The sequence below is a fragment of the Chlamydotis macqueenii genome, chromosome 2 (genome assembly GCF_036417535.1).
Source record: "Chlamydotis macqueenii isolate bChlMac1 chromosome 2, bChlMac1.mat, whole genome shotgun sequence".
NCBI classification, from domain to species: Eukaryota; Metazoa; Chordata; class Aves; order Otidiformes; family Otididae; genus Chlamydotis; species Chlamydotis macqueenii.
In genome coordinates, this window is record NC_141557.1 from 47200016 (window position 1) to 47224359 (window position 24344).

Genomic DNA, 24344 nt, shown 5'->3' on the forward strand with positions numbered 1-24344 from the left:
TGTGTGATTCAGCACTGTGCCATGATATGAATGAAAGCACAATAAAATGGGGATGACTCTGGGAGGCTTGCTTCAAAAAACACGCTGTTGATCTAAACACCGAAAGATGCACTCAAAATTAAGTTAAACATAAGTTTGTTGTTCTGTTCAAATTTTATATTAGAAAATCCAAATAAAAACCCCACCCCCTAAAACTAAACATACTATGAAAGCTATCCTATGGCTTGTCTGAATTTGAAATATTTTATCTTAAATATAATTTTACTAATTCCCTTCTTACCAAACTTTATAATCTTTGGACAGTGTCTTTTTATTCAAAATCAAAAGAAAACTCATAAAGAAAGTCAGTTTCAATATGCTCTCGTCATATAGTACACAGAACACACTTAGAAATATTAGTGCTTTCTTACCTTCTTTTCACCTTCTGATTTCTCCCAGAACAACATTGCTTCAAGAAAGTTGTTCAAGTAATTTGTGTTGTTCTTCCCTTTTTCAACAGCACCTACAGGGCAAATAAAAAAACCCAATGCCGTATTTATTAAAATATCAGTTAAGCAAGTTTTCCTAACTGCATAACATGACAGTTCTGTAAAGAAAATTTAAACAAATTTTTTGAACAATATAATTCCTCTAAGATCATGTGTTGTACCCAGAGCAAAGACGTTCAGACTGTAATTCTTAGTCACCTGCAAGTGCTGATAAAGAACAGAGTCAATAGACATAACTGTATAATTAACAAAGTTATTCAAGCATTAAACAGCTTTACGATGAACTTTTAGTAAAATAAAAGACTCAGTTTGTTCAGCTGAGTATATCCATAAAATGCAAAACCTCTCAAATTAATTTGATAACAATAAGCCGTTATTGGCAGTATTATTACAGTTTGTACATATTAAAAGTGGACTAACTGGTTTATGAGAAGGAAATTCAGGAAAGTGAGCATGAATTGAGTGGACAATTAGTGATTTAATCTAGAAGGAAAGTGTCCACACAAGGGATTAAAAGGGCTTAACTAATCCACTTCAGAAATTAATTCAAAATTACTTTCCTGAATATCCTCATGCAGGCAAGACTACTTATTTATAGAATACTAATCATCACAGTACCTAGGTGCATAATAACTACCCTATTGTAATTTAGTGTATTAAAAATGCCATCATATTTTTAAAGTAGCCAGTAAGCAGATTTCATATTTGTGTGATCAAATATTACAAAGATTACTTAACTGCATAGGCCAAACACAACTCTAATCCATTAGGTTCTGCATGAAACCTCTCTTCAGTGTTAAAGCATCATCATTTGCTTTCCCTCAAAACTCTGTCACAAGTCTAAACGTTTTTGTGTCGTCTGTCAATATTTGTGTATTCATGGACAGTGATTCAGTGTTCCACATAATCACTGGCTTGTTTTTACTGGTTAAGTGCGTATGCTAACAGAGAAGTAATTTTTCCTTAGGAGAACTCAACCACACATGCTTTATATTAGACAAGGCTTTCCAACTTCCGTACTAACTCCTATTGTTGTATCTTCTGTTTCTTGGCAAGGTCAGAAAAAAAGAGTTGACTGGGGATCACAGCAAGAGTTACAAGACCAAGTTTACTACCTCATAATTAAACATTATAAGGTAGAGTATTTCAGAGAGAAGTATACATAGTAGAAAGCTATGCTGGGATACATACTGCAGATACAGCGGTCTAGTGAAAACCTACTGGAAGAAAAAGAAATTACATATTCATCAAAACCCCATTACCATCTTACATTTAAACGGATCTTTTATTGAAAGGCAAACATCCTTCTTAGGACCTTCCTGAAGGGGCAAAAGGGGAAGGGGATGGGAGGAGGAGGGGGGTCAAATCCAGTCCTGAGCTTAAAAAGAATGCAGATTCAATGGGCATTATCATCAGCTTAGTGCCCTCCCTCCAACCTAAATGTACAAGCAATCACTTGTAAACTTTTGGTTACTTAAAGGATTAGGCAGCATACCTCCTATGAACTGGAAGAGTATTCTAGGTATTCTATAATAGAAACATAGCCCTGTACACAAACTTGAGAGGAAGAAAATAAAATAATGTTAATTTCTGCAAAATGTTAGATACAAATACAGGCAATGGGATCCATAACACAAATGCAACCTCTGTAGCACAGTCCCTACAAAAGTACTAAATGTTCAGAAACGTAATGAATTCTCTAAGGCTCCAACCCTTTAGGCTAAAAAAGTAGCAAGTTCTTTCTCCCCTCACTCCCACCTCTTACCTTGTGATGCAGAAATACCATGCATAGATGGCACTGAAGTAAGTTGAGCAAGCTGCTCTTTCAACTTTTTGACCTCAGCTTGCAGTTGGCTCACATTTCCTTGTGTGTCTTCATTTACCACAGCCTTTCATAAATATATCAAGAGAATATTAGGAAAAGGTATAAATAAGGAAAAAAAAAATCTTATCTTTTATAGGATAAAGGAAAAGTAAAAGACTGCAAAACAACAAAACTACTGAGAAGTTTTCCATCTAGGAAAGGAAGAACTCATGAGAAAGCAATGTTTCATTTAATGAGAAACTAGTAAGTTGCACTTTAGGTAAAATACTGGTTAAAAAAATTTAATGTTTTCTGCAGAATTTTCTCTGGAGCTTTTTGACCAACAAAGCTAAGCAGTATAAATCAAAAGCAGTAGTTTCCAGTCAGATGCCAACATATTTTCATACTCACGCAGGAGAAATTACATTTTTGGAATTGACATATATAAAAACTAGATGCACTGAAATACTACTGAATCTAATTTTAATGACAATTTAAATTTTTAGTACAGATTTAGTTACTTTTTCCAATGAAGTGCTCAGAGAACAAGCAATGAACACACACTATTATCAGCCATTACCTAGTCCCTAGCTGCTGTATTCTATTCATAATCCAAGGCAAACAAGTAATTTTCAAAAATTGTTTTGGAAACATTTAGGAAAGCAAATTTAGGACTTTGAAATAAGTTATACTAATTTAAATTAGTGAAAGCACAAGAGTATTTCCATGAAGCTATCCTGTTTGCAGATGTGCAGTTTAAATGAGAAATTCTTTATTGTAACAATAAAGACATTGAATGACTCTCTTACCTTGTTTTTAATCAATTTTGCTCGCTGAGCAAAGTTAAGAGTGGACAGTGTTTCACCAAAACACCTGGATCCTGGATGAACATTTGCAATTATGCATGTTTTTGCATTACCACCAAGGGAATCCTATTTAAAAACATAGGAGTTATCTTTATTTGCATATTTGTGGATACAGCAGGAAGCCATCATCTAAGAGCTACTGTGTATCATTTTGAACAAACTGCAGAGGAGATTTTATTTAACAAATCTCCATGCTACTTAAGTTTCTGAAATTTTATTTCACATGTGGGTATAAAGAATGTAACTGTAAATAAAGACTTTCTTTGGCCTTTTAAAACTCTGATTCTATATTACTGATCAACAATTTGAGATATTTGTTACACCTGAACAGCAGAGAAAAAAAAAAAAAAAAAGAAAAATATTCAGGGAATAAAGTAAATATTTCACTCTAATCTTGGTCATTAGCCAACTGGTATTCACACTATTTTGAACGTCATCTAGCCTGTTGATTCTTCCAACCTATCTTCTGGTGGCAATTGCCAAACGAACAAAATCACAAGCCAACAGATTCTTGACCAAGGAAATGAAAAGAACCTCTCTCTTTTACATGCATGTCTTCAAATATCTCCATGCTGTTAGACAAGTAGCTCTCAAATCTCTGGAGAAGGCAGCATTTATACTTAAGACTGTAAAACCCTAGTACTGCAAAACAGCCCACAAGCCTCAATGGCATTCTCTCTGTCTAGTAGAGAAGGTCATGTTTGTGGACTTCTTTGCAGTACAATCACCTTAAAAAAAACAAAAACAAAAACAAAACACAAAACCCACTTAAAGTAACAGCTCATCCAGCTGCAATTGTCTTTCAATTTCCATGTATTTTGGGTTGCATTGGAAGAATATAACTCTTCAGAGGTTCATGATTCTAAAATATACATGGAATAGGGACGGAGTGATTGGGAAATGTGCTGTGATCAAAACAACACTGTGATGTAACACAAATACTATATTATGTACAAGTAATATATTATAATACAAAAATATATTACAGATATTATTACTGTTCACAGAATTTTGGCGAGTGCTGGCATCCAACAAATTTTTGACTGCTTCCATCTTTCCTTTTGTGTTCATCTTGAAAAGAGCCCATGAGCTCTCAAGTAGGAAACTGTAAATTTATCTAATTCTTAACATCATACCAACACTTAGCACACATAGGCTAATTCTGGAAATCCTGTCAAATGTTTCAACACATCTCTAAATATTACATTGTGATACACAGTGTTTCCCAAGTTATAAGGATGAAAACATAAGCCGCTTTTTCTTTAAAACTTGAAAATAGGTAAAAGGGGATTATGAGCATAAATGAATTTATTGTATTCAGTTAACAATAATAAATCGACTGGAAATCTGTTCAGGTAAAAAGATATTTTTCAAGCTTTTTTCCACCTGCCCAATATTGAAACAAGTTTTTATTTGTATCAGAATTCGGCTTTTTAGAGTAAAAAAACCCAACTCAACCAAATATTTTTTTCTACACCCCAAGCAGTATATGAAATCCAGAGGATATATATTACCCGTAACAGAAAAGTGAGCTTGGAATCCCGGTAGCAAATGTGTCTCTGTTTTCCATTACCCACATCAACAAGTGCTGTGATTACTTGGCCCAGGCAACTTAGTGATCGATTTATGTTACCTGCTTCCTAAAAATAAGAGGAGAGAACAAAGGAGAAGAGATTTGGTGGATGTAACAGGGCAGTACATCTGAAAAGATGTCACAGATATTACGAAACTAACCTTTAACCTCAGTCCTTCTGTATGAGTGTCTTTCTGTCTCTCAGATCCTGCCAAGTCTACCAGGTTGAGCAGGGAAGATCGAATGTTAACAATCTCATTGTTTTTCTCCATGGATTCCACTGTGATAGTGAAAACTGCATGTGATCTTGAGGATTCTCTGTTCATTGAGGTCGATGCTACACGACGGTTTCTCCAGCCCGTAGTTAATACCTAAGCATGAAAAAGACATCAAATAATATCAAGTATCTCAGACTGTACCCAGTATTGACATACAAGTGACATAAACAGTAGTAAGCATATTTCAGTGCAACAGCTTTCAAAAATCTCAAGGACAAAGAATTTTTTTTTTTAAACTTTTTTCCACCAGAAGTATTTCAAAAGTGAAAAAAAATATAGCTACAGTCAAGCTTAATAAAAACACTGTAATATTCCCTTCTTTCCTCCAAGAGTGCCATTGTTATTTAAAAGCATAACATATCCAATACTGGTGTATGTTAGCAGTAGACAAGGAAAAATATTTAAAGCCACAGAAGTACTATGTGTATGTGTCTCATCCAATGGAGAAATAAACCTGACAATTTCTGGAACATATATGCTGCCCAGTTAGCAGGAGGTGTAGTTTTCTGTTGCTATTTCAGAGATGTGTAGGGCAAGCATTAGGGAAAGATTACTGTAAGTACAGTTCACATATTCCAAACTCTAGAAGTATATGATTTCCTACATGTGTGGGATAGTCAGGAAGCATTGCCTAGAAACAGCTTTTTACACTGTTTTCTGGAGGATGGAGATAGGGGAAGAGGGTATCACAGACACTATGCTAAAATAATGTGCTTTAATCAAAGCGAAACGTTTACCGAATAAGCATCAAGATAAATAAGGCTTTCCAACTTCTGTACTAAAATAAAAGTAAAAATAATAATAAAATAAAAGTAAACTAAAATAAAAATACCTGGTATGCTTCAGCAGCAGACGACAACACCTGTTCAACAGCACCATCAACAAAGACTCCCTTCTTGATGTGTTCTCTGAGAAAGAGTCCAGCTGAAGCAGAATCTAGCAAGTCAAATATCTGCTCATTGTAGATTTCAATAAATGAGCATTTGCAGAGAAAACTCTTTCCACTGCCAGCCTGAAAAACACAGTAATTTACACTATAAACAGATTTATTTTATTAAGTCTGGCATTGTATGGCGGTGAGTCTCTTTTTACACGTATCTAAAGCTACTAGTTTGCATACATGTTCTGCATGCTAGACATTTCTGATGCTCAGATGACAACCAACATCCAGAAACCTAGATGCATTTTTAGACTCAAAATATAAGCACACTTGTGTCTGAAGGAAGTGTACTATAATTTGGTAGAGTAGTGAATGCAAGCATTTCTTACTAATAAATTTGATGCAAGATGGCATAATCCTGGAAACTTAACTGCTACACACCCAGCTTAACAAACAGCCTTAGCTGATCTTTAATGCAAGACATGACTTTCACTGCAATAATAAGTATAAAGTAAATGTACCTTTTCTTTTTCACGTTCAATTAGAAAAAATAAGTACTCAAAGCTCCGTGGAATTACACCTCTCAGACTGTGAGTGAAGTTATCAGAATCAGATGGTCCTAAGGAGAATTTTAATTAAAAAAACCAAATAATTAATCAGTACTACTCAAGATGAACAGTTGACCTTTTCAAGATATCATTATAGAAGATTTCAGCAACCACATTTCAGTCAGTTTATGGCAAAACCACAAACGAAATGCAATAAAATCAACTTTCAAGATCTAAGATGATATTTCATAATCAGATTTATATGTAGTCTAAACGACGTTTGTGAAAATTTATTTTACCTGCCCAAAGGTTACCTAAGTCTAAAATAGTATAAACTACTTTGATTTCTATAGAAAACACGTACAGATGTGTAAGTATGCCGATACAGCTACCTCAAGCCTGATCTGAAGAACCAGAAAGGTGGGGTGGATTTGTCCCTAGGTTTAGTTAGTTTCTATGTAGTCCTTAGAAACATGTCAGCCAAACAGGTTTTGATTATTTCAGTAACTTTCTAATGTCAAGTACAATATTAATGCATTTAAAATCGCCACTGTATGAAGAACAAGACTATAAGGGGATCCTTTCATATAGAGAAGGCTTAAATTTCTAGTTAGGTAGGAAGCAGTTGTTTTGAAAACTTCACTATATTTTAATACGGAAGACCCTTGCATACTAGAATATTTTTCTACACATGCAAGGGATATCAGCCAAACCAGAAAAACACAAAATCTACATCTTTAAAAAGACAGAGGAGAGTACCTATAGATCACTCTTTTGATATGAAACAAAAACAACTGCACTAAGCACTACACCATTTCTTAAACGTTAAATTTATCTGCAGGAAGACGAAAATCTAAATAATTTCTGGTATTTGAGCAAGATAACATTTCAACTCAAGACAAAAATAATTAAGAAATCACTGAAAGATTAAGCTCTCATGCACTTACCCATCATAGTAAAGGTTTTTCCTGACCCAGTCTGGCCACTAACAAAACAAAACAAAAACAAAAAACAAAAGTCAGATAAAGCTTTATTCCAATTCTGAATTTTTCATTAATCTGCATCTTTTAAGGAGAACTCACAGCTTAAAATTAAAAAAGAAAATCTTCTAAATGGAACATAAAAAGAGAGAGGCATGTTGATAAATCAGTCAGCTAAAAAGGTATAAAAATAGAACAGCAAATTTGACTGTGAAATTCTGTTAGATAAATCACCTTTTCTCTCCCCTGCCACCCACCATTTTCTTCCTTAATTCTGTTGGAAAGGGAAATAGTGGAACTTAGAATTAAAATGAAGGCTTTCAAACATACACATTAAACTAATTTTTGGATCAATCTTTTGGGTTTTGTGCCACTCAGTAGCACACACAAACCCATAATGAGGAAAATACTTTTAAGTACATTTTAAAATGCAGTTATTAATCATGCTAGAGAAACTTCAGGAAAATTTCACTTCATTTTTCCACATTTTTATATTATAACGAAGTAGACTTACCCTCATAGTTTTGCAAATGCTGTGCTAGGCTAAAAAAATCTAGTAAGGTTTGGATTAGATCAGTCCTTCAAATTAGCATTTTTAACCAAAGTGCGTACTCAGTTTTCAAAATGAAAAAATATTGAGACTTAATATGATATTTGTGTTACTAGTCATTAATATCTTTCTACCTTGAAAATATTTTGAAAGTTAAAATTATCATTCACGAGTTCTCCCACAGGCAGCTAAGACTCACTAAAGAGCTGAGTTGGCCAAATATCAAGTTAAAGTGATTTTCATTCCATTTTACTATGGACATACTGAAAGCAACTAGCTTTCTTTTTAACAATACAATAAAACTTCTAAGTTTTAGACAAACAATAGTAACATTGAAACGAGTTTGCAATCCACATTATTTACCTTAAGTATTAGAAGCATAACACCTAAGGAGTCCTCCAAAAGAGGAATAAGAAGTACTCTTCAATACTGCAGGAACATTCCCTATGTTGTGCTGCACTAAGAACACTTTCAAAGCTGACTGTAACATTAAGCAGGCTCTGGCACTTAAAAACACAACTACTCATTAACACAAACTCCTTAAGTGTTGCATTTGCTATGAAATACCAATAAATAACTTACTATGCAAAGATGGTTCCATTGTAGCCATTCATACAAGATTCAACAATATTTTTGGCCACACTTGAGAACACTGACTCCTGGGGACAAGAGAAAGAGAAGGCACTTGGCACCAGTCATTTAAGTATCTCTTCTATCAGTGTTTTCTATTCCATAACTTTATAATGTATAAAATAGATGCATTCCTTAAGGCTAGACAGGTATCATGACCCCTGGAGTTCTCACAGCAAAACAATACATCCTAGGTCTTTGTGACATAAATCACTCCCTCTTAAAAAAAAAAAAATATATATATATTCCTTGTTGATAACTGAAAGAAAAATAATAAAACTCAGCATCATCGTAACAGCTTTTAAATATACATTATATTAATTTTGGTCCTGTGTGTTATATTACGTTATGTGGTTTATACCATTAATAGGTCACAGTTGAGCCTATGACACTTATGAAATGTGGTTAACGTTCAGCACTTGCCACTGCACAATGGTGCATTCAACAAATCTGCACAACTGTCAGCCTCATCTATTTTCATGTATTATTCTTAGACCTGCAAGAAGAGCCTAGCTACAAATAACAGCCTAAAGTGGGTGGGCTTTTTGGGGGGTTTTGGGTTTTTTTAAACATAAGTTAAATGGAACTGAAGTCTTAGAGGAATTAAAATTATGTTCAGAATTTAAAACAGAATATTCTAAAAAGTAAATTGAAGGATTTTCCTTCCCATATTACCTGTCCCAGATGAACAATGCTTCTTTTTAAGAGTCAAATGTATGAGAAGCAAATACAACAAATAGAATATAAACTCATAAGTTCCTAATATACAAATCGCATCTTAATATTAGCTACTGACTGACAGCTATTTTTATGTGTTTATCTCAGCAGGGGGTTTGTTTTCTGTCTATATAACAATAAAAGCTTCAAATAAAAGCTTCAATTTTAACACAAGCTTTAATTAAATAAGTTAATGGTTAAAAAAATACATTAAAACTATTACAGAGCAGAATTTAGTACATTTCTATATTATAGTTACATGTTACCAATCTGATCACTGCAAAAAATAAGACATAAGGCATTACATTTTTAGAAAAGTTTAGTAGCAGTTGCCAAAATTTGGGGAAAAACTGCAATACTGTTATGAGATTCTGGAAGTTATTACCTGTGTTGTGTCCATATTTGCAACATAATCAAAAGTGAAGATCTTTGGCTCAGGCTTTGAATGCAGACGGATGGTATTTGATGAAAGAACAGATAAACACAGGCCTTGATCTCCATCGGTTAACGCAGTTCCTTCTGAAGGGGGACGTACCCTTACATAAACTTTGATAGCATCACCTTCAACACTAAATGAATATTTATCCATTAGATCACTTTGAAATAGATCTATCAACTGTTTGATAAAATTAAAACACAAAAATTAGATTAAGCATGTGTAGTCATGCAAAGGCCTCTCCTGAAAATATACTACTTCTAGCTGTACGTATCAATTCATTACAAGTCACAGATTTAACGGTAACAATGTGGCAGATTTAAAAAACAAAGAACGTGAAGTTACTGGCATTTGTTGCTGTTGCATGTAACTTCAGCTCTAAAAGAACACATTTCACATTGAACTTAAGATATATAAAACCACTGTTACAACAAAGGTTTTGGTAGTTTCTAAGACTTAAGTGCAAGCCTTCAAGTATCCTTCTTACTACTGGAAGTTATAAAAGACTTTACAGATGGAGCACATGATGCTACAATCCAGCAACAAAGGTACTAGCATTTTTCTTTGCTGCTTGCAAGAAGGGAAAGAACAACCAATTCTCCATCCATGAGTACAATAAAGTATAGCAGTGCTTACATCTAAAAGCTCCCTAACCTATTTCATCACTGGTGGATGCACCAGTAAATTTAGCTTGAATAAGCGACCATGCATGAACATTAAAGCTTTGAGGAGCTCTGGCATAAATACCAGTATACTGATATAATATCAAAAAATTAAATTCTTATGTGAAGTGGCAGCAGACTCAGATTAATTTTACTTTGTTCTTTCTCAAAAGGCAGTTATAGCATGAGCGTGTTGTAACTATTACTGATTTTTACTTCTGGTAAACAAAAGAAAGGAACAGAATAGTTTTGAAAGTGAGGGAAGGACTTCATGACTGAAATGTGGGGTTGGAGCGTGGCAAGGGAAAGGGCTAAAAAAGGAAAACAGGAAGTAGCTGAAAAAGGGAAGATGTTGTATTGGATTTGAGACAAAACTCACTAACTTGCTAAATATTTTTTCATTAGATAATATGATTCCGAGTTGTAGCAGAAACTGTTTATGTTTGGAGTAGGGCTTTTTGTTTTAGCTTAGGACTTCCTCACAGAATTGAAGTTCCTTGTGGAATATTTTTCAGAAAAATTCTAGAGTCCAGCTGTAGAGTTAGTGAACAAATGAGAATTTACTCCATGGCAGCATTCCAATAGGAATCTGATGTCTCGGAACTTATACGAGAAAAGTTAAGAGAACTTTTTTTAAAAAAACAAAAAACAAAAAACAACTATTATGAAGTTCAAAGAGAATGGCAAAAATCTTGTGTGGGAAAATGATGAAAGAAAAAGAAACCTTTAAATTATTTTACAGAGTTATACTAGGTACTATTTGCACTTGTTGTGCAATGTGTTTATTCAAATATGGGAACTGGTCAATATTACTTTACCTAGGTGAGTTCAACAAAGGTAATGCAGAGTCACGTAAATCTCCTATAAAATAAAAGTGAAACACATACAAAAGTTAAACAAGATAAAATTATTGCTAAAAATTTCCCATTTAAATACTGTAAGCAGTGCTGAGGAGAGATAAATGGAGAGCCTTATAAATATCCATTTCATGCATGAATCAAAACTGCACAAAAATATTTAGTAACTATCATCCTTTGACAGAAAGTTTGCAGTTTCTGGCAAAGGTAGAGAAAGCTCCAGTCCTGCAATGTGAGCATGCAGACACCTGTAAATGTATGTGCAATGAGTAGTCTCTTAAATTAATGTATATAAGGTTTTGCAAGTGTTTTGGAGAATTAGGAATATAAATGTTAATAATACAATATATTGCTATTATGTTTTAAAAATCGCTAACTCATTGCAGATAAAACAACAATACAGCATGAAATAGTTTTACTGACATGACTGCAAAAACACAATTTCCTAAATTAGCACAACTGGGTAGCTATATAACTTTCACTTTCATGAAGTGATACTGAGCACTCTGTAATGCATAAAGCTCTTCTGTACATAAGAGCACTGTTTTGCACAGCTTCACATTTCAAGGAGATGGCACATATTACCGCACAGATATGACGACTTCTTTTTCACTTAAGGGTGAATCTAACATGAAATTATTACACATAGGTTAGTCAAAATATTAACTACCCTAACATAATCAAATTTTAAAAATAAGTAAAATTACAATGAAAGATTATTTACCAAAATATTCCCATAATAAAGACCTTATAACATCTCTAAAAGTGCACAGGTTCTGTTGCAGGAGGATCCCTTTAAAAGTAGGATTAATGCTGATGTGCAAAGGCACTCATCTTCTGATTAACACACACAGCACATAAATATCCTGCCGCTGCTATACGAGCCTACCTGCTCTGATTTACACAATAACATCTCAGAAGTGTGCTAACTTATAACTCAGTCATTTACTCTTCAAACACACAAGGTGTCAAAACGAGCTGGGACAAGAAATGTAATGCATTTTAAAACTGAAATAAGTACTTGCACTGAGCCTTGGGAAATGACCGACTCTCAGCTAACTGTTCTTAGCTCCCGTTTTAAAGGGCTGCTTTCACTTGAACGTTTGCGAGAGGCTGCAGTTACAAATATGGCAGCTAATTAAAACCCGATATCATTACAGAAGATGAATTGATAAAGGCGGGACGGTTGAGAGCACCGGAGTTTGTAACGCCATCTCGCTTGGGAAGGCTGCTCACAGGTACCAACCACGAGAAAGCCTGGGGCAGATCGGAGCCACAAGCCCTTTTGGAAGGGCCGGAGTCACCCCTCTCCAGGCCGCTGCTCCATCCCCGGCACCACCGGGGTCAGCGCGGCTGCCCTGCGGGCACTCCGGGATCGCAGCCCCCGGGGCCTCGGCCCCTCCATGGGGCACCGAGCCCAGCCAACACGGCCATACCCCTGCCTGACCCTGCCAGCTCTTGCCCCTGAGCGGTGCCCCGCCGGAGGTGGTCGGCCTCAAAGGGCTGAGCCGTCCCCTCGCCCGGCCGGGTGCACTGCTTGCAGCGAGACCTCCCTCACCGAAACGCCCCGTTCCGCGCCCGCTGCCCGCACAGGTGGAAAACATCCCTCAGCCCCCCGGCTACTCCCTCCTGCCTCACCTCGCATGCCGGGAGCCATGGTCCCCGCCAGCCCTATCGGCCCCAACGCCTCCCCGCCCACCGACCACCTCTCCAAAATGGCGGAGCGTTTGAATTTGGCGCTAAGAGCCGCAGGGCAGCGCGGCCCCGCCCCTTCCTCGAAGCCGCCATGGGCGCGGCCATTTCATTCTATATCCTCCCTCCCCGCTCCGGCCACTGGCTGGCAGTGCTGTCGCCCCCTTCACGTGATGGGGGACTTACGGAAGGGAGGAGGTCTGTGAGTTATGTCCCACTAGGGCCGCCGTCCTCCCGCACCGGTGCGGTCCGGAAGTGTGCGGTGGGAGGTGGCAGGCGCGGCTTCGGTCGCGGGCAGCGGCCATGAGCAAAAGGAACCAGGTCTCCTACGTGCGGCCGGCCGAGCCCGCTTTTCTCAGCCGCTTCAAGCGGCAGGTCGGGTATCGGGAGGGGCCCACAGTGGAAACCAAGGTAACGGCCTGGCCCCGCGCTCGGCAGCGCGGCCCTCCCTCCCCGTGGGTTTTGTGTGCGGGCCCTGGTTCCCACCCCACCGCCGCGGCCGGCCCCTCGCCGGGGGTGGGAGGGGGCAGCGCCCGCTCCACGGGGCCTTCCCCTGCCACGATGATCCTCCCGTGGGGCCTAAAAGGGAGGCGGGGGAGAGGCCCCGTCGGAGGCGCTGGGGAAGCGGCACTTCCAGGCTTTGCCCCTGTAGGGCAAGGGGTAACAGTAGTTCCCCGCTTAAAATTAACTGAAGCTGTCTTTGTAACTTGTTTTTTGCGTCTGTGTTGAAGATTCGAAACAACAACGTCAAAAAATCTAGCGCCCCTCCCCGTTGTTGTGTTTAGCAATGGCAGCCGTGGTGATCATGGTGCCCTTCGCAGAGCAGCCAGTGCCGAGCGGCGCGAAACAGCCACGACCTCCCGAGTTTAACTGGCCTTACAAAGTCCAGGCAGGAAAAAAATAAATAAAGATGTTTTAAGAGTACAGTAAAAAAAAAAAAAAAAATGGAAAGGGGTTAACCTCATCCTAACATAGGTCAGCAGATGCAAACTGGTGTGATGGCAGGGGCAGTAGGGTTTGAGCCAGCTTGTATAAAGGCAGCCTTTTCTGAGGGCATTCTTTTCTTTATGTTTCCAGTGTGCTTTTGTGTGTGTTTCCTGCTAACTGTAAGGTTTTATAGGATGCCTTAAGAAAGAGGGCCATCATTATTTGTGTCAAGCTGAAATTTCAGCTAGAAGTATGCCTTTAGTAAATTTAATACAAGTCGTTTCACTTTCTGAGGAAGAATGCATTTTATCTATCGTTTGGTAACTTCACTAGATTATGGTAATACGATCTATACTTTTCCTTATAAGATTTAAGTTTTCAGTTCCTCTAATATTGCAAAACTTTATGTTGTTGCACTGAGGTTTCCATGCCAGCGATTTTATTTATATAAAATCTTATTCTAAATGATTCTTTGGTTTCAGAGCACAAGTTTGAGAGAGTGGAAACAGGGATGTGGTCTTCCTTGTGTCACTAATGCTTACAGTGATTTTGTTGGCAGCTTGAATAACAAAGCCACCATGGTCTTCCTTTCCCTTTGTGCTGTTTTGAGTACAGCACGGAAGATTCCAAATTGGACTTGTGCATTTAAGATTTTCTTAGTGTTCCGTGGCAGGCAATGCTTTGTACGGTAAAGATAATAAACAAAATGAATTGATTTCTTAACTTCCAAGTTCCTACTGTTTTGATCTTTAATTGAAAGAGCCCACATTGTTGTTTTTCTAGGGGACGTTATGTCTCGGTGATGGAGCTGGAGTGCCATTTGGACAAAGTATGTTGGGAGGGCCTGGCATTCTGTGCCACACAGCTGTGCCAGGTCTCCTCACTAATCTTACTGGAAAAGTGAAACCAAAGAGTACTAGCCCACCCTTAGCTGTTGTGATAAGAATTGCTTTCATTTCTCTCCTGTTTAGAGAGAGCAGCTTCCACTTGCAGACGATGATAGTGACAATGGCAGTGACAAGGAAGATGAGCAGCCTCAAGTGGTAACACTGAAAAAAGGGGACTTGACTGCTGAAGAAGCAATGAAAATTAAACAGCAAATCAAAGAGGCCTTAAAGTCAAATGAATCAGGTGAATTTCAAACTAGTAATTTCTTGCTTTGTATAGCCAAAGAGAGATAACCCATAAAAGGGAGCTTGACATTGGCTCAGTTTTCTACTTCTTCCTTTTTTTTTCTTATTCTTTTTTTTTTCTGTTTTCTTTTTATGTTGTTATGGTGTGTCATTGTCCTAGTACACAGTCTTTTGACATCATCTGTGATAATTTTTGAACTCATTAATTAGTTCAGCCAAATTTGATAATGGATTGGATGTCTTAAAGGTAGTCGTATGAGTTAATGAAAGAAAGTGCCTGGGCAGAAGGAGGAAACTCAGGTTAGTGCTTCAGTAGAAAGAATGGCAGGTGTGTAAGCTCAGTAATGTGTTCACTTATGATCTGTGTTATTACTTGCTTAAAATCATCCCCAGTATGTGTTGTAACTTGCAAATATATTAAGCAAAACTGAATGGATTAATTGAAAATAACAGATTATACAATAGTGCCAACAAACAGCAAGGTATAGAAAAAATGCTTATTTGCTACAAAGAATTAGAAGGCTTTATCTAAGTTATTTAACAGGCTTGTCAAGAATGTAAAGATGAAAGTTGTATGGGAGAGGTTGCGGCAGTTGGACAATACAGATGTGAAACTATAGTTGATGAATACAGTTAAGAACTTCTGTCAGTATTTTTATCATTCAGATATGGTTGACATAGATGCTTTGAGAGTCCAAAACCTTCCATCATCACATACAGTGTGATAAAATGCAGCTTTATTTTTATTTTTTTTGCTGACAGAAGACTTAACAGATTAAAGTTAGGTATTGCTATCTCTAGTGGAAATGTCTTGATAATTGAGAATATAGAACTGGAACCTCACAAGTATGAAATATAAAGATGATTCATAGAGGCTGTGGAACTTTTCCTCCGTTAGCCATTGTGGCTATTTACAAAGGCTGTAAACTGAGTTTAGAGCAAGTTAGGAGGCTAGTACATGACTTTCAATACAACATCCTTAGCTTCTGTCTTTTTTCTGCCATTTGGATTGGAAAATTGAGGTTTGTGCTGTCCCTATCTAGAAGTATGTGTTAAAATTTAAATGGTAGAAATTATATAAATGTAGAAGTCAAATAACAATAAAAACAGTTTGATGAAAAATTCTTCATTTTTATAATGTAGGTTAGTTTGGAAATAAATAAAACTACATCTGATTTGTTTCTGCAGGTAGATACATATGTGTTAGGTGTAACCAGGTAGTGGACTGAGAGCTGTGTTTACATAGTTTGAAGTCCTCAGAGAAAACATGTTCAGCTTCCTGCTTACTTCCTGGTCTGTTCTTACTGAGGTGTAAGCATGTGCTTGGTGTTGCAGTTTGTGAAGTTGTCACATGATTTATTTTCAGAAGTGGGTTCACCCTCCTGGTACTGGGAGAAATGTCAGCCTGTTGGAAAGAAATGGCTTGATTCTTTCTGAGCATTGGTTTCCTTTTTATGTAAGCAACTTGGATTTTGAATGATCACAGTAGGAAGAAAAATTATTTTGTAAGACTGAGCAAAAAGAAGCAGTTGTCCGTGAGAATCTATTGAGGTGGAGTCCATGCTGTGAAAAAAGTCCAAAAGAGCTACCAAGATAAATACACAGTATAAAATGGAAGTGTATTTGAATAGAGTGACTGAACTTCTTTGGTGGAAAAAGACATTTCTAAGACACAACTGTAGGTAGTCAGGACAGTAGTATTGACTCCCTGTAGGACTTTGGCACCTCTGCTTATTACCCCTTCAGCCCTTGAGTAGTAACTGGCATTTGTAGGGAAAAATACACAGCAGTAGGTAGCAGGAGTGTTGAATCACTTTGGGGACCGCTGCCCTCTCTTCTACACTATTGTGTTACTATTTGTTCATCTGCCTTTACTATCAATATGAGGTCTTGGCCTTCTTTTCCTTTTTTTTTGGCTTAAGTGCCACTGTGTTCCTCTGCTATGGAGAGGACCCAGTATGAAATTTTTGATGAAGGTGTGGGTGAAGGCTGAAGGCTTCTCTGAGTCTTTGTCCATCTTTGCACTGTCAGTCTGACCTCTAGAATGAAATTCTCATTTCTAATCAGATGCAAGTATTTAGACAGCTCGTTACTTCCAGTTTAAGGAAGAGAATTTTGAATTACATGTTAATCCTTTTTTTTTTTTTAATAATTGTCAGTTCTCTAAATGGAAAGTATAAAGAAAGTTTGATGCTGCATGATTTGATTACATTTCTTGCTGCTTTGATTTTTATCCCAGAGTTGAAAGTGACATTAACAGGTCCTAGACCATAATATATAGTCCCAAATCAGATCATTAGTGAAATTACGTGAAGCTGACAAGGTAGCAGGGAAGTAAATTTCCCAACTGATAATCTTCCTTTCCATCATGTTGACGTCAATGCTGAGACACTTTGGTAGATCATAAGTAATGTGCTGCTAACTGTCTGTCGTGAATAGAAACTGTTTTTCAAAACATGGAAAGTACTCAGTTTTGAGGTTCTGCCCTCTCCTCTTTTGTATCTGTGGTGATTGTCTTAATTTGAAAGTCCTTGTCTTCAGGCTTTGGTTTAGGATATTATTCTAGGATTTTCAATATCTTACTTACATCCTTTCTCCTTCATTTTCTTCTATAACCAGTTTGGCACAGCTATGCTTTTTTTTAATTTCAGGCACCAGCAGTTCCTGTGACTTGCATTTTCTTTTACAGAGGAGTAACACTTTTGCATTAATTTGGCAAAACCAGCTGATTAATTTCCTAGCTGCATTTGGTGCCTCCTAAGGCAGAACAAAATTTAGTGAAGCTTGTACATTGGCTTTTGCAAGTCTAGTCACAGGGAACTTTGTTATTTAGGACTAAACCTTTCCTATATGAGAAAACGCCCTTCCATATTGAAATATTTTTATTCATGGAGACTGACTTAGAGGCTTTTAAAAAAGAAGTAAGTTGTTTATCAGCAGTCATTTTGCTTAATATTGCGATGCAGCATTTAATAAATCGTTACTGTTGATTCAGAGACAAAGAAAAATGTTCTTATGAGAAATTAAATTTGCACAAAAGAAGAGATGGCAATTACTGCAAGATACTTTATCCCAGCATTCATTATAGTCTCTGGAATTGATTTTTCTGCTGCCTATCTACTTCATCTGGCCTCTGGGACGCTCTGATACATGCAGATGACCAAACTTGGCAGAGGGTGTTGTTACTCATTCAAAATCTTTTAATATTGTTCTTGTCTACTTCTGTATGTTGGGGTTGGGGGAAGACAGGAGAGGGGAGAAGCAAGGAGAATACATGCTGTCTTGAGTATCAGAACTCTTTCCTTAGTTTAAGCCGCAGTTATATCTGGTACATATCACAGAGTTCATGCTGCTCTTCATCATGTGAGCAGCAGGAATCTAAATCAAAGCAAATTTACAGTATTTAAGTAACAAAAACTCTACCAAGTGTCCTCATAAATGAATGAGACTGAGCATCCGAGAAAGACTGGCCTTTTTATCTTCGTGATACCAGTGTGCGAATTCCTGCAGTGAATGCTTCCAAAGGCAGGCATAGAGATGGGTGGCCAGAAGGCACTAGAAGGAGCATCTGAAACACCTGACCTGAACTACTAACCTTAGAAACCGTTAAGAAATTTGCCAGGTTATCATACATTTTTTTCCAACTTTTATCATTGAATAGACATATATCTTGAAATACTGTTTGCGCTGCTCCTCCTGTTGCTTCTGCCAGTTTAGTGGCTTTTGTATTTCCTGTTGCTGCCTCATTGACCCATGCGGATAGAAACTGCTGAAAAATGGTGTTGCTAACTACACAAATTACTACTAAATAAAAAATACAGTAAAGGGAAGATCAGTATTTCTTTTTCAGACCCTAATTTCTACTTCTCTTGTAGTATATAACTTGAAATTAAAAGAGAAGAAAAATTGTCTGAATGTGTGGCTTCTTAAATTGCTGTCACTTGTGAAGTGAGTTTTCAGCTCAACATCTGATTGTGCCCCTCTTAGTTGACCATTGTAAAGGTTTGTGATCGTTGTGGTTTAGCCCTGGTCGCCACACAGTTTCTTGCTCACTGTCCCCCTTCCTAGCGGGATGGAGGAGAGAATTTGGAAGAAAGGAAAACACATGGGTTGAGATGAAGACAGTTTACTAGACTAGCAAAGGAAAATGACAATAAAAAAATATAAAGGATACTAAAATATACAATATGAAGAGTGTGTGGTTTCTTACCATCTGATCTCCCAATGACCGATACAGCCCGTCCTGAGCAGTGATCACAGAAATTAAACCGAGCAGCAAGCAAAGGAGCTAGAGGAAGAGAGCAAGGGATGCCAGAGATGTCCCCCACTTCAGGGGCAACCCCTGCTTATATACTGAGCATGACACTTATGGCATGGACTACTCTCTTTGGCCAGTTTGGGTCAATCATTCTGGCTATATCCCTCCCAGCTTCCCGCACCTGCACATCAGTGAGACCTGGAAAGCTGGACAGTGTCCTTGGTCTCATTAGCAAGAACTCATAACATCAGCGTGTTTATCAACATTCTTCACATACAAATCCAAAACACATCTAAATCCAAAACACATCCACTACTGAGAGGAAAATTAACTCCATGCCTGCCGAAACCAGGACAGTGATCCAAGTAAAAGCAGCAATGACAGAACAGTCAGAATTTGAACTACTAGTATAGTTTTTTTTACTTTTATCAGAAGTGGATTTTATTATTTCTCCTGTATTTTACTTTGTGTGTTTATCAGAAATCCTGCTTTCCATAATTTGTGGTACTGATACAGTCTTTAATCAGGGCTCTGTTTTAAAAACTACGAACACTGAGATTGTTTCTTCAATCTCTTCTTTGCATCGCTTAATACAAGGCAGTTTTTGGAGGTCATCTATAAAACCAAAAAAAGACAGCTGACACATAAGAGTTTGGTAAAATTAGAAGCGATGAGGTGGAGCTTTTACCAGCTGGAAAAGACAATCTTAATACATCAACACAAATTTCTTGAGCTGCTACATCAAATTCTTTCAAAAAGCATAGTCTGTCTGTTCTCCCTCTTTCCACAGGTTGCTTAGGTAAGTCTAGGCCTGCTGTGTTTCTTCATCTGCTTTGTTCTTTGTCAAGCACTGCCAACATATCATAGCTCTCTGAAGTTGACCTGGGCTTCCTGCTGTAAGGAATGTCCTTGAGCATATAATGAAATTTTGACAGTATTTAACCGGACCAAGAGCTAACATCTTTTCCTTTGATCCAGAATGATCCTCAAATAGTATTGAGGCCCTAGAGGTCAGAGCTAAGCTAGTTGCCATTTTCGTGGAGATTTTGAGCTTTGTTCTGTTTATGCAGCCTACTTATTAGGAGTTGAAATTCATATTGCAAAGATGCCTATCAATTTCTCCATCTGGTAGACAAGATGAAATGATTTTGTGTAGTTCACAATGTGAGTAGCAGAGACTTGGGGATAAAATTGAAATTTTTTACTTCCATTTTTACATGGAGTATGAGTACATAGTTGTTTATATGATTTATTTTGTGAATATGCTTTTGTTAGATTTTTAGGGGTTTGGTTTTTCAATTTATCATTCTAAGAAAAAGTAGTAATTGCTTTTTAAAAGAGTGTCCAAAGAAATTTTTTTTTTTATGCTCTTCATGCTTATGCAGTAGCTGGTTGCTTTGAAGTCCTATTTCCACAGCTGTACTGATACTGTCTACAGTCTGTGTGCTGACTGGCTCAAGTATATAGACAGTGGGGTCTGCTTGTAAGTGAAATTTTTCTTAGAGATGCTTTTTTTTTTTTTTTTTTCCCCCTCAGAATTTGGCTTATGTCCTGTGCCTCAGATCTGGGTTTTAGTTAACCAACAATTAATGAGGAGAATTATTTTACATTTAACTTTAGAGCCCCAAATTGGAGGCAATTATGTGGAAAAATATTTTGAATTTTTAATCCAGCTTCTGCAAAAAATAATACATAGTGCAGTTTGGTTGGTTGGGTGTTACATGTTTTCAGAAATAGTTATTTTTTTTCTGCCAGAATTTACTATAGGCAGTTCCTAAACTTCTTGTATCCCATGTACAGCATCTAAACACCTAAGCTTTCCATTCAGAATTCACAACGGATCCATTGACAAGTATGATTATCATATCTACAGTTTATTCTTGCTGGTAGTTTCTTGTAACTGTAATGCTTTTCTAATGCACCAGTACTGAAATATTTTCCCAAAACCAGATTAGTTATTTTCTGTATAGTGGTATTCTCTCATAAACTAATGCAGAAATGTGCATGCTGTAGAAGTCATTGACAGAATTGGTGCTCAGTTTTTTTAAGCTAGGTTTCTTCTTTAAAAGGGTCTGTGAAACTTAAGGAGTCACAAGTGAAGTTTCCTAATGTGTTTGATGGTCTTAATTTGTTCCACACAACCCTTAAGACACTAGATTTAATAGCTGAATTGTTGGGAGTATGCACTGAAGAGTGTTTCAGCCAGTGCTATGTATGATAACACAGCAGTGTTACTCTTCTGCCATAATGCGTGTGAATTGAGGAAAGAATTCATGCTAGACAAAATGTATTTGTTGGTTATAATTAAATAGCACATAATCTTATCAAACATGCATATTGTTAGGAAATGTCTCTTGATTAATGAATTTCACAAAAGTACTTTAGGAAAAATAACTTGCACAGAACCTATGGTTCTTTAACATCCTGTCACATATACATGATGAAAATTGCAAACTACTGCAGCACAAGCCTTTGTGTCTGATTCATGATTTTACAATTACACTTCTTTCTTTCCAGAAATATTGCCTTGATGCTGTTATTTGTGCAGTAGCTTTCCTCCTCTGCCTGATAATCCTGGAAGGGACTTCTCTTGTTTTTGAAATTGTTATTTGCTCTAGTACATGCAGAGGAGCAGAATTCCTCAGCTGGAATAGTTTGGTGGTTTTGCAGATACAAAGAAACCGTAAAACTTTTGTCCTATATGATAATAAAAGGCAGGTTTATGATAATGTGATCTTTTTAGCTGTCTCAGCAGGAAAGGGTATATAAGAAGAAAAAGAAAAGCTTTGTCTTATATATGTGTCATTTTGTGCTTTAAAGCGATACCATAATTCTAAAATAAGTGCATTTGTTGTCATGGATTTTACAAATAGTGAAGTGGAATTAGAAGATCCTATAAAGTTGTCCTCTCCATTTTGATAAGTGGATGCGGCTGCATTGTGTGGGAAAAGCTCTATTCCTCACAGTCTCTTGTAAGTTAAAGCTCTGGTTAGTGAGAACCCATTTCTAATAGGAACTGCAAAGAGCTGTCTTCAAGGGCTGGTTGCCATGGAGCAGATGTGTGTGCATGAAGGACATTCATCAATGCAGACTTTGTGGCCAAAAAAATATGTTTTCACTATTGTTGTGCTCTATTAGAGATCTGGCTGATTTTGGTTCAGGGCAAAAAGAAAAGGTAATAGTGAAGGTCTATATGTGTGTGTGAACCTGTGCAGATTAATTCTGATTTTACTCATTGTTATAGATGGTGAACCAGAACCTGCTGATGGAAAAATTATGTTCAGGAAACCAGCCAAACGTTCCTCAGAGAAGCTTTTGGACTTCAATGTAAGTTCAAGTAAGAAGATGAAGGAGGCAAAGAAAACGAAGAGAGAAGCAACTACACCTCAGAGTACAGCAAAGCAAATAAAAAATAGTAGTCTTCTCTCATTTGATGATGAGGAAAATGATGATTAGGAGTTGTATTTTTTAATATGTTACTTTCCCTTCTAGGGATCTGTGTAAGATTTGAGTTTTTTCCTAGTAATTGAAGCATGGTGTCTGAGTTTTCTCTTACTTTGTTATAGTCCAACTAGAGAACATAGTATAAAACTAGCACGAGCTAAGGCTTTGCAGTTCGGATGGAACTGTATGAACAATATGTGATGTCTTTATTTTAAAAGATAATTTAACCACGTGTGTAGAGGCTATTCGAGGTCACAAATGAGTAGCAAAATATACCTGTACATATCCAGCTTATGTAATTTTTCATCAAAACATTTTTAAATGTCCTTCGTTATTAAAAATGTATTTGCTCTGTATTTACTGACCTTAGTTGACAGTTGCATGTTTTTTAGCTGTTGTTGTTGACTTGATATTCAAAAGACAGAGACTTTGCTGTGGAACAGAAACTGAAGTTTTCTGTCTCATAGCTTAACAAAAGTTTGCACTAACTTTTGCTTGCGTGGTTTGGCAGGTTAGCTCTTTGCAGAGCCCTTGCAGTGAGTGAGCCTGCCGTTGCTAAAATCATGTAGTCTTAATCCTGTCTTTGGTGAATGCAGTCTAAGAAGCATCCAATTCATTTGAATTGATTGTGCTAGCAAGACATAAAAATTTTGATTGTAGTTGATGGTGTCAACTAATGCAAAAGAAAGATGCCTAAACCCTTGGAGACTGTGCACGTTGCTTATTACCAAAGTGACGGGCTCAATGGTTTGGTGGTAGGGGTTTTTTATAAGTATATTTGTTCCAGTTGGCTACATATGTGTTCATAATTATTTGGGATCTCAAACAGCTTATTTTAAAAAATGTATTTACGCTTTAAGCTGTGGAAAAGCATTATTTTGGTTTTCTTTGAGTAAGGAATTGTAAACAGGAAATGTAAGTCAATAAATGGTACAGCTGTGTTACAAAGTTTAAAATTTTTTTCAGTTGCCCATGTACAGTACACTGAAAGTGACCATTTCTGTACTGTTTATGTAACAGAATGTGCTGAAATTAAAAATTACACTGAGCTGATGGAATTGGGGAGAACAAGGTGGTGTAAATGGGGCTAGTGACTTTGAAATTATTTGGAGGTATGATGTGTTCTGTAACCATATTTAAGCAAGACCTGAGATTGCTGCAGAATTACAGGGTATGAGGCAATGAAACTAGTTCTGCTGCTGCATGACAGGACATTCAAAATTATTTGGGCTGTAAAGCTTCATTGAGGAGCAAATTTGACGTTGCTGTGTGAAACAGCTGGTTTTAGTTTGTTAATCTGGTATTAAACAATAAATTATGTTTTCTTTAAGTGGTCCGAAGATATTTTAATGAAAATTTCAGTGCATAAAATGGGATTTTATTGTCACTTGATAATGAAGCCTCTTATGACTGCTACCAATCTCTGTACATACCAACTTCCTGCAACATAAGATCAGATGCAATTCTGCATACTATTTCATACTAATTGTGTGAGTGCATGTTACCTTGATTCTGAAAAATGAATAGACACATTGTCCTTTCAGGAAATTAAAACCATACCTATAAATGGATATTAAAGTCTTGTAGCTCTGGTCTGATATTAGAACTGTCAGAAAGGTGC

At 37.1% G+C, this 24344-nt stretch overlaps 2 protein-coding genes across 2 annotated transcripts in view; one reads left to right on the plus strand and one right to left on the minus strand.

Annotated features, from left to right (window-relative positions):
* KIF15 (kinesin family member 15) overlaps positions 1-12941 on the minus strand; it is a 39129-nt gene extending 26188 nt beyond the window's left edge. Inside the window, exons 1-12 of the mRNA XM_086741630.1 lie at positions 12908-12941; positions 11231-11273; positions 9700-9883; positions 8550-8626; positions 7385-7422; positions 6411-6508; positions 5842-6021; positions 4893-5102; positions 4673-4798; positions 3102-3224; positions 2254-2377; positions 411-502 (exon numbers count right to left, since the gene is read on the minus strand). Coding sequence (XP_086597756.1) covers positions 411-502; positions 2254-2377; positions 3102-3224; positions 4673-4798; positions 4893-5102; positions 5842-6021; positions 6411-6508; positions 7385-7422; positions 8550-8626; positions 9700-9883; positions 11231-11273; positions 12908-12926 — 1314 coding nt within the window. The 5' untranslated portion in view covers positions 12927-12941. The remainder of the gene's footprint in view (positions 1-410; positions 503-2253; positions 2378-3101; positions 3225-4672; positions 4799-4892; positions 5103-5841; positions 6022-6410; positions 6509-7384; positions 7423-8549; positions 8627-9699; positions 9884-11230; positions 11274-12907) is intronic.
* Positions 12942-13150: 209 nt separating this feature from the next.
* KIAA1143 (KIAA1143 ortholog) lies at positions 13151-24056 on the plus strand. Its single transcript, XM_086742850.1, has 3 exons — positions 13151-13372; positions 14860-15019; positions 22524-24056. Exons 1-3 carry the CDS (start codon positions 13265-13267, stop codon positions 22733-22735), a joined length of 480 nt encoding a protein of 159 aa, XP_086598976.1. The 5' UTR covers positions 13151-13264; the 3' UTR covers positions 22736-24056.
* Positions 24057-24344: the final 288 nt, after the last annotated feature.

Bases quoted from the DNA above. Each gene is read 5' to 3' on its own strand.
- KIAA1143 (XM_086742850.1), top strand. From the start codon at position 13,265: ATGAGCAAAAGGAACCAGGTCTCCTACGTGCGGCCGGCCGAGCCCGCT. The intron at 13,373-14,859 runs GTAACGGCCTGG...TCTCCTGTTTAG, and splicing joins GGCCCACAGTGGAAACCAAG to AGAGAGCAGCTTCCACTTGC. The intron at 15,020-22,523 runs GTGAATTTCAAA...TCATTGTTATAG, and splicing joins CTTAAAGTCAAATGAATCAG to ATGGTGAACCAGAACCTGCT.